The 17,519-nt window shown below is 52.3% G+C and overlaps 1 protein-coding gene across 4 annotated transcripts in view; it reads right to left on the bottom strand.

The window, feature by feature from the left end:
• The window catches only part of LOC133349415 (SH3-containing GRB2-like protein 3-interacting protein 1), a 60,608-nt gene extending 49,079 nt beyond the window's left edge, over window positions 1–11,529 (bottom strand). For 3 of the 4 annotated variants that reach the window (XM_061562837.1, XM_061562828.1, XM_061562863.1), the window contains exons 1-2: window positions 11,435–11,529; window positions 10,444–10,537 (exon numbers count right to left, since the gene is read on the bottom strand). In XM_061562837.1, the coding sequence (XP_061418821.1) occupies window positions 10,444–10,537; window positions 11,435–11,497 (157 nt within the window). In that variant the 5' untranslated portion in view covers window positions 11,498–11,529. Of the gene's footprint in view, window positions 1–5,306; window positions 5,382–10,443; window positions 10,538–11,434 lie in introns of those variants that run through there. The other variant, XM_061562854.1, reaches the window with a different exon arrangement.
• Window positions 11,530–17,519: the final 5,990 nt, after the last annotated feature.

The raw sequence follows: 17,519 nt of genomic DNA, 5'->3' as shown, positions 1-17,519 counted from the left end.
TGTTGCCAGATAGAAGGGTTAAAAACCAATTATCATATTTTTACTGGCAAATCAATTTCCCATAATGATGATCATCATCACCATCATTCATAATCCGCAATCATGATTCCTGCTGGATCGTGCTCGGAACAGACCGGTCGTCTTTGCCATACGAATGTGGAATTTCAACAACAAAAATTGTCTCGGCGCCAACAGAGTGGATCAGCACGTCTCCCTGGGCTCTCTGCGTGACCTTTGACTTGCGGCGCCAGTCAAAGGTCACGCCATCGAGTGCGAGGAAACTGAGCCATCGTTTACGTGACAAGCCTCACTAGTTGGCTGTGTCGGGTGGTGGCGGGTTTAACGACACATTTATATTTACGCGATCAACCCCCTCTGTTATGGATGATATTGGTCGCGAAAGCCGACGCGTTAAACTGAGCCATCGTCCCTGCACGCTGCCGAAAAATCGGCACCGTCCGACGAGACTGCGGTTTAGGATATACCGGGTCCCGTCACGGGAACGTGGAGTTTAATAACACCGGGGGTGAAAGCGGTGTGCGTGCACACTGCGCCGCGAACCGGGCGACCAGGGATCATTTAAATCCCCGGCCACGGCTCACATCAGTGGCGAGTCAAAACCACCCGACTCACCAACCAGCACTGACCGGCGTGGTGAAGTATGGTCAAAACGACTGCCATGACCGACGCGGCGCGGACAGGCCTTCATCCGAGCGTTATATTGTGTCTGCTGAAGAAGATGATTTTGTTGATGTTGTTGTTGTTGTAGCAGTGGCTTGCAGGATGGGGGTTTTGTCACCAAGGCAAGAACAGCTTAGGGGGTGGCCCTTGTAATCTGTGAACTTTGTATAAACCGATTAGAGAAACCTCTCAAGTCGCGTTGTCTATGTGGCGTAGAGCACACGCGTGACACACCAAAGATAAAGATCCCCCGTATAGCCTCAACAGACTGTTGGGGCAAGTGCTGTTTAGCGAGTAGCACCCATGAAGGTGCCGGCACGGCACACGAGGGGGGCGGGTGACCAGCACCACGCCCGGCCGCCTTTGTCTCCCGAGTGACGATGTTTACACACACCGCAACAGGTACTCATTTGAGGCCGAGTCGACCTAGGGAAGGGACATGACCGGTTCAGATAATCGTCGCTTGGTGTTGGTGGCCGTGAGCGGGAATCGAACTTGGGTCACCGGCTTCGTAGCGCAACGCGCTAACCGATATCCTAACCGCTCCCCATATACACGCGTGCACACACACACACACACACGTGTTACATGCGACATATGGTCCACGTGGGTACACGAGACACACGCTCGACACGTGGTCAGGATTACACGTGTGTCCAGAGTACACGTGTGTACATGTTTATAGATGCATACGGTTCCGCTGTGGATCCTGTGAACGCCAATGTAGACGATATGAATCACATCGCCACTGATTCTGAATCGCGACCTGAATCGTAACATTTCAGCGCCTCGTGGAAGGACTGATTCAGTACAGTACCAAATAATGTGGACATTGGGGGCATAGTGATCCATGCATTCATCGATTATAAAGGCGAACGAGATGTGAATCTAAAACCGTTGCGTGAGAATCGATGCAGTAAATTCGTAAGCGTCGTTTTGCGTTGAACGAGACCCATTCAGCCACGAGAGGCCGATACATTCGCAACGATACCGTACAAGGACATTGTTTAGAAAGTTACGACTTTTTTGTATTCGCATCGAGACCCTGAATCGCAACAAAATCACCGATTCGTTACAGCCCGAGCCGACGGACCACGTGAAAAACACGCGCCTTCCCGAAACCGGAGTTGAATCTGTGAATTTAACGCTTTGGCTTTCGCGACAAATATCATCCATAATTGAGGTTGATTTTTTTTGGGTTAGATCGCGTAAATTTACTGCATTGGATTTTTTTTTTCGATTTAAAGCTTTCGTGACTGCAGGGATTCATCTTCTTGGTTCTTTCGGTAAAGTCACGTAGAAGGGAAATAATAAAATAATAAAAATAAAACAATAAAATATTTCTCACGACGTTTCGGCCACAACGCAAGTAGCCGTCCTCAGGTGGAGAACAGGCGCTCTTCCCCCCCATCCATCCCAGCTTAAATAGTCGTTCCAAGCCTGGGGCTTGTCATTCAGACTCTGTCTCCTCGACAGACCTGTTCTCCACCTGAGGACGGCTGCTTGCGTTGTGGCCGAAACGTCGTGAGAATTATTTTATTATGTTTTATTTTTATTATTTTATTATTTCCATTTTACGTGACTTTACCGAAAGAACCAAGAAGATAGCTCGAGTTGTCCACTTGGCTTGCCAGGATGGCTCTCTCTCTCATTGCCGTTCTGGAGAATATCTTTCAGTTTTTCCGGGACGTTAAAAGTTCACGCTGTTTTGATCAGTTGCGCAGAGTATACAGCGCTCAAGACGATGCGCTTCACAATCTGAGTATTTGTACTGGAGAAATCCGATGAGCTATAAAGCTCTTTTTTAAAATCCTTTATATTAAGTTCACTTGCTTGCTTGCTTACGTGCTTGCTTGCTTGCTTGCGTGCTTGCTTGCTTACGACCGTGCAAATATTTTGGTCGTTTTTAACCCACTTCCCGTGATCCAATCGAGCTGACATTTTCCACACAGACTCGTTGTGCGTGACAATGAATGTTCGTGAAATATTTTTTTTCCAAAATTTTACACTGTTTAGGACAAAAATATTATATTTAATTACCAATTGCTTAATGGTGCCATGCAATCATCTGACCCATAGGTGGCAGCCATCTCAAGCCAGAGGACGAGAGGACTCTAGCCGCCACGCATATAAAGGATTTAGAGTGAAAAACTTTGTTTTCACGGGTTATACTTGTTACGGGTTATACTTGTACAGATGTCCGGTAGCTCTCTCGAATGGTGTCGTGAGATGCTACTCTTTGTACTGCACAGTCCCACCAGTACTGCTTACAGTACGGTACTGCATACGATTCCACATGCACATCAATACAGTTTTTTACATTTGTAAATCTTGACTTAAAGCTTTCGTGACTGCAGGAATTCATATTCTTTGGGTCTTTCGGTAAAGTCACGTAGATAGGTTCAAAGAAAATATAATAATAAAAAAATACCAAAAAACTACTAACAACTAAAAGTTTTACTACAGCTGTGTTTTTGGTTATTTTCTTTGAAACCTATCTACGTGACTTTACCGAAAGACCCACAGAATAATCATGAACTTATTAAAATAGTGCACGCTGTTATCTTGCCATTTTATATCTATAGATAAACAACACAATCTAACGCACGCTTAAGCAGTGCACAAGAGACTCACTTAGCCACCCCTCTGTATGGACAGGAATAGATAAGCAATGCTTCGCCACATATCCGACTCAACACATTTTTCAAAGTATTTCTTCGGCAACGCACCGGCCCCTTCTGAGAGTGCGTGACTTGAACAGCATCGATGCAGTGCAAAAAAACTACTCCGGACCGGTTCCCACATTAATTGTCTCATCAGCAGTGTCGGTCTAGCTTGTGCTGAATCAGCAGATGCTTTCAAAAATATATCAGCAAGCAGTCTTTCTTTAAGAAACGGATGCAGGGTGTTTGATTGGCAGTGCTGTTAGCGAGCACATATTAAGTTGGCAACAGCACACGCTTAACGCCTCTCGTCTCCTGCCACAGGTGCTGTTCACTGTTACTAATACGCAGCACCACGTGCTCATTTTAGGCCGAATCGACCTAGGGGAAGAGACCGATCTGAAGTTGAGACGCACCACTGACTGAGTCAGACTTCGTGCACAGTCGCTGTCCGTGGTGCTGAAAGTAAAGACGGGGTCCCATCGAGTGTCGTCAACTGTCAACCCACAGGAAAACCACCGTCTATCCACTGCTGGATGATCACCTCCCCACGTGGTCGTGGGGTGGGGAGGGGGGGGTGGTTTGACCATACTTCACCACGCTGGCCAGCGCGGGTTAGGGAAGGCGGTGAGCGATCAAGTGAGCGCCATAGAAGAACAGTACTGCTGGCCACCACGTAGAAGCGACCGGGCCACAAATGATATCTCAACGAAGTGGCTTATCGCGTGGAAATTTACGGGAGTGAAATCATCTAAACGCATTTTTCTAAATTTGTGTGTGGGGGGGAGGGGGGGCGCAGGACCCAGAGAAAAATCCACGCGACCACGGGCAGAGAAACATGCAAACTCCACATATACAGCATGCGTCAGGGTCGGAATCGAACCCACGGCCTCCTGTATACCAGGCGAGGGAGTTAACATCTCGCCACTGATGATACATTTATATCGATACGCTCACGGTGCGATAATCAAATATGTTATTGAGGTAAATGATGTCCGCATGCATCTCTTAGGCTAATCGAATGAATGAGACAACGCACCCCAGACGGCAAACATACTGCCATCACAACGTACTACTCTGATGAATCATTATTCAGTGGATGTCCGTACACAAGCAGTGGCTGTGTATACAAGGACTGTACTTGATACACATAGCGCACACAAAGACAAAGGGCCCCCGTGTGGCCGTATAGACTGTAGGGGCAAGTGCTGCAAGTGCCACCAACGCCTATCCGTCTTTGTATCCCCCAGCAGTGATACACCGCAACCGGTTTAGATTCCGGGTAGACGGGTCGGTAACCACTGCACGACCACTCCCCAATACAGAATACAGTACTGTACAGTACATTGACCACCAAGACAAAGATCCCCCGTATAGCCTTGAACAGACTGTTGGGGCAAGTGCTGTTAGCGAGCACCTATGAAGGCCGGCAGGGCACACGAAGGGGTGGGTAGTCAACACCAGGCCCGGCCGCCTTTGTCTCCCCAGCCACGATGTTTAGACACCACACCAGGTACTCGTTTGAGGCTGAGTCGACTGAGGGGAGGCCCAGGACCGGTTGAGAAATCACCACGGTTCTTGTCCGTGAGAATGGGCTCACAGCACAGTGCGCTAACCACTGCGCCACCGCTCCCCACGCATTAAGCACTCACCCTATATCCGTGACAAGTGCTGTTAGCGAGCATCTATGAAGGCAGGGACGGGTGGCCAATACCACGCCCGGCCGCCTTTGTCTCCCTCGTGGCGATGTGTGTACACCGCACGAGGTACTCATTTGAGGCCGAGTCAACCTAGGGGTGGCCCAGGACCGGTTCAGAAAATCGTCACTCTGGGTGTTGGTGGCCGTGAGCGGGAATCGAATTCGAGTCGCCGAGTTCGTAGCGCCAGCGCGCTAACCACTACACCACCGCTCCCCACACACACACACGTACACACACACACACATGTCTGTACTGTACTTACACACACCAACTCGTTACTTAGCAACGCAGCCTGCCAGGGTCGCTGCGTCTTGCTGCACGGGATGCGGCGTCATTAATCCCACAAACTCATCACCCTCCCACCCACCCCTCCGTGGTCTAAGATGGAACATTCCAAGCTTCTCCCGCTGTGGTTAACGTAGTGCAGGATTCTTGGGAACGACCAAGTGTGCGTGTCGAAGAGGGGGTGGGGGGGATTGCAGCAGAGTGCTGTGGCTATGCCTTGGACGGTCATTAATGTGCTGTCCTGTGTATGTGTGTGGGCAGCCATCATTGCCAATCCACTGCTGGATGAGGGCATAACCGTGTGCTGAGCTAACACTCAGCAGACACTCACCACTCCATTGACCAGACACTCACAATTCCACTCACCACTCCGCTCACCACTCCACTCACCACTACACTCACCACTACACTCACCAGACACTCACCACTCCACTCACAAGGCACTCACCACTCCACTCACCACTACACTCACCAGACACTCACCACTTCACTCACCAGGCACTCACCACTCCACTCACCACTCCACTCACCGCCACACTCACCACCACTACTCACCACTACCCTCACCACTACACTCACCACTCCACTCACCGCTCCACTCACCGCTCCACTCACCGCTATTACTCACCACTACACTCACCACTCACTCACCACTCCACTCACCACTCCACTCACCACTCCACTCACCACTCCACTCACCAGGCACTCACCACTCCACTCACCACTACACTCACCACTACAATCACCACTCCACTCACCGCTCCACTCACCGCTACTACTCACCACTACACTCACCACTCCACTCACCACTCACTCACCACTCCACTCACCACTCCACTCACCACTCCACTCACCAGGCACTCACCACTCCACTCACCACTCCACTCACCACTACACTCACCACTACAATCACCACTCCACTCACCACTCACTACTCACCACTCCACTCACCACTCCACTCACCACTCCACTCACTAGACACTCACCACTCCACTCACCACTCCACTCACCACTCCACTCACAACGCACTAACCACTCCACTCACCACTCCACTCACCACTGCACTCACCACTACCCTCACCACTCTACTCACCAGACACTCACCACTCCACTCACAACTACACTCACCACTACACTCACCACTCCACTCACCACTCACTCACCACTCCACTCACCGCTCCACTCACCGCTCCACTCACCGCTACTACTCACCACTACACTCACCACTCCACTCACCACTCACTCACCACTCCACTCACCACTACACTCACCACTCCACTGACCAGACACTCACCACTCCACTCACCACTCCACTCACCACTACACTCACCACTCCACTGACCAGACCCTCACCACTCCACTCACCACTCCACTCACCACTCCACTCACCACTACACTCACCACTACACTCACCGCCACACTCACCACCACTACTCACCACTACACTCACCACTACACTCACCACTCCACTCACCACTCACTCACCACTCCACTCACCACTCCACTCACCACTCACTCACCACTCCACTCACCACTCCACTCACCACTACACTCACCACTCCACTCACCACTACACTCACAACTCCACTCACCACTACATTCACCACTCCACTCACTAGACACTCACCACTCACCACTACACTCACCACTCCACTCACCAGGCACTCACCACTCCACTCACCACTCCACTCACCACTCACTCACCACTACACTCACAACTCCACTCACCACTCCACTCACCACTCCACTCACCACTCCACTCACCACTCCACTCACCACTCCACTCACCACTCACTCACCACTACACTCACAACTCCACTCACCACTCCACTCACCACTCCACTCACCACTCCACTCACCACTACACTCACCACTCCACTCACCAGGCACTCACCACTCCACTCACCACTCCACTCACCACTCACTCACCACTACACTCACAACTCCACTCACCGCTACTACTCACCACTACACTCACCACTCCACTCACCACTCCACTCACCACTCACTCACCACTACACTCACAACTCCACTCACCACTCCACTCACCACTCCACTCACCACTCCACTCACCACTACATTCACCACTCCACTCACTAGACACTCACCACTCACTACTCACCACTCCACTCACCACTCCACTCACCACTCCACTCACCACTCCACTCACTAGACACTCACCACTCACCACTCCACTCACCACTCCACTCACCACTCCACTCACCACTACATTCACCACTCCACTCACTAGACACTCACCACTCACTACTCACCACTCCACTCACCACTCCACTCACCACTCCACTCACCACTCCACTCACTAGACACTCACCACTCACCACTCCACTCACCACTCCACTCACCACTACATTCACCACTCCACTCACTAGACACTCACCACTCACTACTCACCACTCCACTCACCACTCCACTCACCACTCCACTCACCACTCCACTCACTAGACACTCACCACTCACCACTCCACTCACCACTCCACTCACCACTCCACTCACCACTACATTCACCACTCCACTCACTAGACACTCACCACTCACTACTCACCACTCCACTCACCACTCCACTCACCACTCCACTCACCACTCCACTCACTAGACACTCACCACTCACCACTCCACTCACCACTCCACTCACCACTCCACTCACCACTACATTCACCACTCCACTCACTAGACACTCACCACTCACTACTCACCACTCCACTCACCACTCCACTCACCACTTCACTCACCACTCCACTCACTAGACACTCACCACTCACCACTCCACTCACCACTCCACTCACCACTACATTCACCACTCCACTCACTAGACACTCACCACTCACTACTCACCACTCCACTCACCACTCCACTCACCACTCCACTCACCACTCCACTCACTAGACACTCACCACTCACCACTCCACTCACCACTCCACTCACCACTCCACTCACCACTACATTCACCACTCCACTCACTAGACACTCACCACTCACTACTCACCACTCCACTCACCACTCCACTCACCACTCCACTCACCACTCCACTCACTAGACACTCACCACTCCACTCACCACTCCACTCACCACTCCACTCACCACTACCCTCATCACTCCACTCACCACTCCACTCACCACTCCACTCACCAGACACTCACGGGACAGAGGCAGCAACAGCAGCGAGGCTAAGCCCAGTAGGGGGCGCATCGCCCACTGCGGTCAGCAGTGGGATTGGGGGCCGTCCATAAATGACGTCACGCGATTTTGGATGATTTTGGACCCCCCCCCCCCTCGTCACACGGCGTCACAAAAAGTCAGACCCCCCTCAAATATGACGTCACAGAGCTCTGCCCTCCCCCCCAAAACCATATTTCCATTTTGAAAATAAAACATGCTTAAAATCGCTTTACACTATTGTCATCGTAGTGCGTATTTAATGTGGCGCTGCACTCTGATGTTGTAGCAGAAAACATTTATTAAAAAGTCTATTTAATTAAGTAGAACGTGTTGTTTATATTAATTTAAAGTTGCCCATTTTAATGTGACGTCACATTCTCAAACCCCCCCGCTCCCCCTCGTCACACATCGTCACAAATGTCTGACCCCCCCCCCCTCCCCTAGGTGCGTGACGTCATTTATGGACGGCCCCTTGGCCGTTCTAAAAAGTGTCAATGTCCGTTGAGTTTCTCTTTCGCACCGTACGTTACCAACTGTGCTACGCACATACATTCGAAAGCGTTACTAATCTATTACATCATCACAATACCCCCTCCTCCGCCTCTGACCTCTGCACCTGGTGGGTTCACTGATGACGTCATCCTGCTGCAGCTGCTGCAGCTGCAGCTGCTCTATGTAATACCTGAAGCAGGTGGAAGGCGTCACGATTCTGGCAAATCGCCCGATGATGCTGTTTGACGTCATTACCAGCGACACGTCACGCTACTCAAATTGTAATCTTAATTTTGGAGCATTCGTGACTGCAGGAATTATTCTTTGGTTCTTTCGGTAAAGTCACGTATAGAGATAAAGTAATAAATTAAATAATAGCATACTACGACGTTTCGATTGCAACACAAGCAATCATCATCAGCTATAAAAGAAATAGCAACAAAAATCTAACCAGAAAACTATAGACAGACATATAAGCAGACAGATATCACAAAGACACACAGAGAGAGAAAGAACACGTATCGGCACAAAGAGAGGGATCGTCTCTGTGACGAGGCCTTAGATATAGAGAGGGGGGCGGGTGGTGGAGGGTTACGACACATTTATACTGACGCGATCTAACCCCAAAAGCCCTCTATTATGAATAATATTGGTCGCGAAAGCCGACGTATTAAACCGATGCAGGTGATGTTCAAGAGAATGCGTGTTGGCCTCTTTAAAATTATGACATTCATGGCGGTTGGTGATGAAAGTGCAGATGATGGAGGCGATGATGATCATGAGATGATGAAGATGATGATGATCATGAGATGATGATGATGCTGATCTTCATATTGACCGTCATGGTGGTGTTGGTGCTTCTGGTGGTGGTGGTCGTGGCAATGCTGATGATGGTAGCGGTGGTGGTGATGCCGGTGTCACTGTAGTGGTGGCGGTGCCGATGAAGATGATGATGATGATCATGAGATGATGGTGATGCTGATTTTCATAATAACCGTCATGGTGGTGGTGGTGCTTCTGGTGGTGGTGGTCGTGGCAAGGCTGATGATGGTAGCGGTGGTGGTGACGCCAGTGTCACTGTAGTGGTGGCGGTGCCGATGAAGATGATGCTGAGATCATGAAGATGCACCATGATGATAATGACGCGAGTGGTTGATGACTGATGACGGTGGTGACGATGACAATGATGATGACGATGACAATGATGATGATGACGATGACAATGATGATGATAACGATGACAATGATGATGATGACGATGACAATGATGACGATGACAATGATGATGATGATGACAATGATGATAATGACGATGACAATGATGATGATGACGACGATGACAATGATGACGATGACAATGATGATGATGACGATGACAATGATGATGATGACGATGACAATGACGATGATGACGACGATGACGTGTCACGCTGTCTAGCCCGCACCTTGCCTCTCCGTGCTGGGTCCCACGCGTGGACTCAGCCTCATGAGCTCCTCCGCCGTGTGAATGTCCAACCACTGCTGGAACTCCACGTGCATCTGAAAGTGCAGCGGAGTGGCTTCTCCTTACACGCAGACACAGCGGCAGCGGCGGTGTTGATGATGGTTTTATTTGTTTTAACAGATGTCCACTCGGCTAGGGGGGTCGGCAAACCATTGTGGCTCTTTACATTACTGAGATTTTTTTGCCGAATTCCCCCCCCCTCCCCCCCTAAAAAAAGTCTCCTCTTGATAATAGGTTTTCCCCCTTTTTTCTGGCAACAAAACACTTGTGTTCAGATGTTAAAACACAAAAAAAATGCTTAAAAAGAAATCTGTCTCTGGTGTGGACCAATCAGTTTCAAAGACAATGCACATATTTCCAGAGTATGTTTTTTGTTTGCATTCTGACCACAAGTATTGTGGTTAATGCAGTAACATGATTCCTCGTAAAAGGTTTCAGTTTGGTGTTTTAACATCTCAACTTCTGTTTTGTTGCCAGAAAAAATATTTTGGTTCTGGCAAAGGAGGTCCCATAAAGTCTCATCTTGTTATTCTGGTTGTCGAAACTTGGGGCTAGCCCACGACGGGGCCTGTGGAATTGCAGTCAAGTCCACAGTCTGTGGACTTCATTCAGCCATCAACATGATTAACGGCGTCCGGTGTTAATCGAGTCAGCATTTCACGACGAAATGAAGCCCACAGACGGAGATTCGACACATTCCACCGGCTTCATCTTCTTGGTTCTTTCGGTAAAGTCACGTAGAAGGGAAATAATAAAATAATGTAAATAAAACATAATAAAATACAATTCTCACGACGTTTCGGCCACAACGCAAGCAGCCGTCCTCAGGTGAAGAAACAGAGCCGACCTTCATAGGTGTTCGCTAAACAGCACTTGGCCCAACAGTCTGTTCAGGCTACACGGGGGATCTTTGTCTTTGTGCGTATAATTACATGTCCCATCTGCACGTGGGTGTCCCACAGCGTCTGCGCGTAGGTCTGTAGGAAGGACCTCATCTGCGTGACGTGCGACTTTTCCAGTGTGTGGAACTTCTGGTCAGCGGGGACAGGGAATCATGGAGACAGAATCATGGAGACATGAGACACGGAATTATGGAGACACAGAATCATGGGGACTCTAGTCATGGAGACGCAGAGATACGGAGACAGACACATGGAGACACAGATACAGAGATACGAGGACTTAAGAGACATGGAGATATGGACACATTCGGAAGCCATGAGCCACCACACAGTTTCATAATGAACACAATCTCATCATCTGCATTACTATTACAACAGTGAGTGGGATGGATGAGTGTGTTGTTGTGATCGGCAGTGTCGTGGTGGCTGAACACAGTGCGGAGATATGAATAATAATAATAATAATTCCAACTTATAAGGCAAGCAGGAAGGCAGAAGCCACACGGTGAGCGAGCCCGAACAATCGCCCAAGCTCTGGAGCCCTCTGTATATATCAAGATGGTTTTCCGCCAGTTATTCCATGTGGAAGGAAACTGGAGCGCCCGGAGAAAAACCCGCTCGTGCGAGGGGGAAACACTCTATCCCACCCAGACGGAACAGGTGCCGTACCGCGAGCTTAGCTCCTCCACGACGCCCCACCCAGCCACCCACGGGATGGGAGTGTGCGATCCGCGGACCCTCGCCACCGCTGCGAGTCATCGTCGGCGTGCCGTGCGTGCTGTGCGTGCTGTGTGTGTGTACTGTGTGCGTGCTGTGTGTGCGTGCTGTGCGTGCTGTGCGTGCTGTGCGTGCGTGCTGTGCGTGCTGTGCGTGCTGTGTGTGCGTGCTGTGCGTGCTGTGCGTGTGTGCTGTGTGTGTGCTGTGCGTGCTGTGCGTGGTTACGTGGTGCGGGGGGGGGGGCACGTTCATGGGGTCCCCGTCGCGCCGCACCTGTGCCGTGGAGGCGACGCGCTGCTCGAACGCGGCCCGGAGCGCGCGGTAGTGCTCGAGGCGGCGCCGGTAATCCTCGCCCGACTTCTTGCACTTGCTCTCGGCCTGCGACGCGCAGAGAGAGACAGAGAGATATATGGTGGTAAGTTTGGAACAATCGTAGCACGCGCTCGGATTCTGCAGTAACGCTTTCGAACGTACGTACGTATGTTGCACTAAAGACATTAGTTTCGTCAATCTGGATGATGATGATTTAAAAGTGCATTGCTCCGGCGGCTCCCTATTATCGGAAGGAGGCGCGTTCCAGACGGCCCGCGGGAGCGCGTCCGTGCAGCCCGCGACGCGGCAACCGCAGTCGTTCGAGGCGGCCAGCCGAAGCGCGCGTCCTGTCCGCTGAAGCGTCGGATCAGCGACGGCCGAGCGGCAGGGTGGAGGTGGCGCAGAGACGGCGGGGGGCTCTGCCCCCCCGGGTGGCGACCGCTGTCCGAACGCGATGGAGGGGATCGGTTGACATGCAGGAAATTATTGGCGATGGTGGTTGGTGGTTGATGGTGGCATCGTGGGACCGCGCCAGGGACGGCGACGACACGGGGAGGCTTTAGTCCAGCAGTGGATAGACCATATCTTCTTCTTGGTTCTTTCGGTAAAGTCACGTAGAAGTGAAATAATTAAATAATACAAATAAAACATAATCAAATAATTCTCACGACGTTTCGACCACAACGGTGGAGAACAGGTCTGTCGAGGAGACAGACCTGTTCTCAAACTGAGGACGGCTGCTTGCGTTGTGGCCGAAACGTCGTGAGAATTATTTTATTATGTTTTATTTTGATCATTTCATTATTTCCCTTCTACGCGACTTTACCGAAAGAATCAAGAAGATGAATCCCTGCAGTCACGAAAGCTTTAAATCGAAATTTAGACCATAGCTGTTGCTGCTATTTATAATGATGATGATAATGATGATAGGGGGTGAAAGTGCTGAGCCGGGCTTTTTCCTTCATTGTCCGCAATGCAATGGGCAAGAGATGAATTACTGGCGAAACGTCGTGGTCAGATTGTAAATGTTGTGGCTTGGCTCTCCAACACACCGGTTAGTGCTGTACTAGTACACTACACTATACACTACACTATACACTACACTACTATACACTATACTACACACTAGTGCTGTACTAGTGACGAATTGGCCACGTTCTGTTTTACGTGACAACCCTTACTAGTTGGCTGTGTCGGGTGGTGGCGGGTTTAACAACACATTTATATATTTACGCGATCTAACCCCCCAAAAACCCCTCTATTATGGATGATATTGGTGGCGGAAGCCGAGTCCGTGTGTTAAAATGATCAAGAGAGTTCTCATTCTTTGCCGGTCGCGAAGAAGAGAGAGAGAGAGATATTGGGCATCCTCCGTAGAACTATAAAGAAAGCGCGAAGAGATGTATTCTTCAGAGAAGAAGAAGAGAAGCAGAGAGGGGAGAGGCGTGCATTGAGAAGAGGGAGATAATGCGGGAGGGAGATAGAAGAAAAGTGATTCAACGGTAGCTCGAATCGGAGCTTGGTCTGTTAAGAAGGCAGATACGAGAGAGAGAGAGAGCGAGAGAGAGAGGATGTGATGTGTTTAGCAGAGCGGTAGAAGAGAAGATAGCTGGGAGAGGCATCTATTAGAAGACAACGTGTGATATGCAATCACGAGATGAGTGAGATGGAACAGGGAGATAGGAGCAATGGGATGTACCGCACCGGCGTCAATGCACTTACACGCAGGCCAGCTGCTGATGCGATTGCAACGAGACAATTCTGTAAAGCGGCATGGCCGATTATTCTTTCAAGAGCGTCCTCCACTTGTCCAGCTGCTGCCCCCACGCTGTGTGTTGCGAGGGGGAGGGGGGGGGGGTGGTAGGGATGGTGGTGGCGGTGGTGGTGGACATAGTAGTGGGGTACGGCGGCGGTGGTGGTGGTGGTGGCGGTGGTGGTGGTGGTGGCGGTGGTGGCGGTGGTGGTGTGGATGTGGTCAGCCATCCCACGGATCAGCCAACCCGTGGCACCTGCTGGGTCTGTCCCGAGACCTCCTGTCAGCAGCCTTTGACACTTCACGTGGTAGCCTCAAGGTGCACCTAGCCTGGCACAGGCGCCGTGGGGACGTCACTTCGTGGCGAATGTCGTGGTATTGGTGCGGTGGTATTGGTGCTGGTGGTGTCACGGTGGTATTGGTGCGGTGGTATTGGTGCGGTGGTATTGGTGCGGTGGTATTGGTGCGGTGGTATTGGTGCGGTGGTATTGGTGCGGTGGTATTGGTGCGGTGGTATTGGCGCGGTGGTATTGGCGCGGTGGTATTGGCGCGGTGGTATTGGTGCGGTGGTATTGGTGCGGTGGTATTGGTGCAGTGGTATTGGTGAAGTGGTATTGGTGCGGTGGTATTGTTGCAGTGGTATTGGTGCGGTGGTATTAGCGCGGTGGTATTGGCGCGGTGGTATTAGTGCGGTGGTATTGGCGCGGTGGTATTGTTGCGGTGGTATTGCTGCGGTGGTATTGGTGCGGTGGTATTGGTGCGGTGGTATTGGTGTAGTGGTATTGGTGCGGTGGTATTGGTGCGGTGGTATTGGTGCTGGTGGTATTGCTGCGGTGGTATTGGTGCGGTGGTATTGGTGCTGGTGGTGTCACGGTGGTATTGGCGCGGTGGTATTGGTGCTGGTGGTGTCACGGTGGTATTGGCGCGGTGGTGGTGGTGGTGTTGGTGTCACGGTGTACAGGGCGTACCCTCTGCAGGGCGTGGGACGCGGCCCCCTCGCTGCGCAGGCGCTCCAGGTGGGCGCTGCGCGACTGGAGGTGCGAGCGGCCGCGCTGCAGGGCGAGCACGGCGCCGTCGAGGCCGTGCAGCGCGTCCAGTGTGCGGGACGCCTCCTGCTTGGCCTGCGCGGGCACAACACAGCGCGGCGGGGGTTACCGGGGCGGGGGTTACCGTGGTGGTGGTTACCGTGGCGGGGGTTACCGTGGTGGTGGTGACCGTGGCAGGGGTTACCGTGGTGGTGGTTACTGTGGTGGTGGTTATCGTGGCGGGGGTTACCGTGGCGGGGGTTACCGTAGGGGTGGTTATCGTGGCGGGGGTTACCGTGGTGGTGGTTACCGTGGTGGTGGTTACCGTGGCGGGGGTTACCGTGGCGGTGGTTACCGTGGTGATGGTTATCGGGGCGGCGGTTATCGTGGTGGTTGTTACCATGGCGGGGGTTACTGTGATGGCGGTTACCGGGGCAGGGGTTACCGTGTCGACGGTTACCGTGACGGCGACAATCGTGGCCGCGGTTACCGTGTCGGCGGTTACTGTGACGGCGATAATCGTGGCCGCGGTTACCGTGGCAGGGGTTACCGTCTTGGCAGTTACCGGGTCGGGGGTTACCGTAGCGGCGGTTTTTGTTTTTCTGCCAGCGGTCGACGTTTCTCCTGATCCATAAAAAAAATTCTTTTTTTCGGCAATGATCTGGCCAAATGTGTGTCGTGTAACCCGTCCACCACCCGACAGAGCAGCCCAAGTTCAGACGTCGCGCGGCGCGTAAGCGTTTAGCGACGAGCCGATTATTCCCGATGCAGCTCGACGGGAAGGCGAAGAGCGACCGCGAGGTTTTCCGTCGTGACAATTGTTCCGCAACTCGAGCGTCGAGCTGAAGAAAAAACGGTATAAATTGGTGTTCTTGGTTCTTTCGGTAAAGTCACGTAGATGGAAAATTAAAATTAAATATATATTGGGTCACGTGACAGACACATGGCCGTAAAAATCGATCACGGATCGGCGTTTTTATCATCGGCTTTAAAAAACAAGATCCATGCTGCTACGCACGTAACACATTGCTCACATATCCACACTGCGTAGCGATACGCTGGCGACATGTTTTATCCTTCGCCCGGTACGCAGGAGCACATGGGTTCGATCCGGTCCGTGGCCGATGCCTGTTGTGATGGCCACGTGGATCGTTCTCCGGGTCCCTCTGCCTTTGCCGCCCTCGAAATCTAGAATCAACTCGCGTTGAGATCATTCGGCCGCTACTGTGAATTCCCGCGCGCTATGGCAGTCATTCCATCGGCCACTGCGATGATGATGGTGGTCAGCTGTCATCGTCATCATCATCGCGCGTGGCCACGTCGCCTCTGAAATAAACTTATAGCTCAGTGGGGGGGAGGGAGGGGGGGGGGAGAGGGTGGGACGGAAGCGGGGAGGGAGAGGGGGGAGGGGGGAAAGGGGGGAGGAGGGGGAGGAAGAGGGGGGAGAGAGAGAGGGGGAGGGGGGAGGGAGAGGGAGAGGGGGAGGAGGTGGAAGGAGTGGGGAGGGGGAAAGGGGGGAGTTTGGGAGGGGGAGAGGGGGGAGGAGGGGGGAGGAGGGGGGGAGGGGAGAGGGGAGAGAGGGGGAGAGGGGGGGGGGAAGTGGGAAGGTGGCAAAGGGGGGAGGAGGAGAGGGGGAGGGAGAGGGGGGAGGGAGAGGGGGGAGGAGGAGGCGGGAAGAGGGGGCAAAGGGGGGAGTTTGGGAGGGGGGAGGGGGAGAAGGGGGAGAGGGGTGGGAGAGGGGGAGGGGAGAGAGGAGGAGAGGGGGGAAGTGGGGAGGGGGCAAAGGGGGGTGAGGGTGAGGGGGTGAGGAGTGCTCCATGCTGCTGGTGTGGGTGGTGTTGGTGTTGACCTGTCTCTGGGTGCGCCCGTGGCTCTCCGCGTGCGCCGCCACCGCGCGCGCCGCCTCGTGCAGGCGCCGCGCCAGCTGCAGGTGGCAGGCGCCCTGCTTGTCGCCCAGCGCTCGCAGGGAGCCCCAGAGCGGCACCAGCGGCCTGGCGCGCAACACCACCACGACGACGACGGTGGTGGTGATGGTGGTGATGGTGATCATTAGGATGATGGTGATGGTGATCATTAGGATGATGATGATCATTACCATGACGATGACGGTGATGGTGGTGATGGTGGTGATGGTGATCATTAGGATGATGATGCTCATTACCATCACGACGACGGCGGTGGTGGTGATGGTGGTGATGGTGATCATTAGGATGATGGTGATGGTGATCATTAGGATGATGATGATCATTACCATGACGATGACGGTGGTGGTGATGATGGTGATCATTACGATGATGATGATGGTGAT

The sequence above is a fragment of the Lethenteron reissneri genome, chromosome 4 (genome assembly GCF_015708825.2).
Source record: "Lethenteron reissneri isolate LAM-NWPU_2019-01 chromosome 4, ASM1570882v1, whole genome shotgun sequence".
Taxonomy (NCBI): Eukaryota; Metazoa; Chordata; class Hyperoartia; order Petromyzontiformes; family Petromyzontidae; genus Lethenteron; species Lethenteron reissneri.
This window is presented reverse-complemented; position numbering and strand designations above follow the sequence as displayed.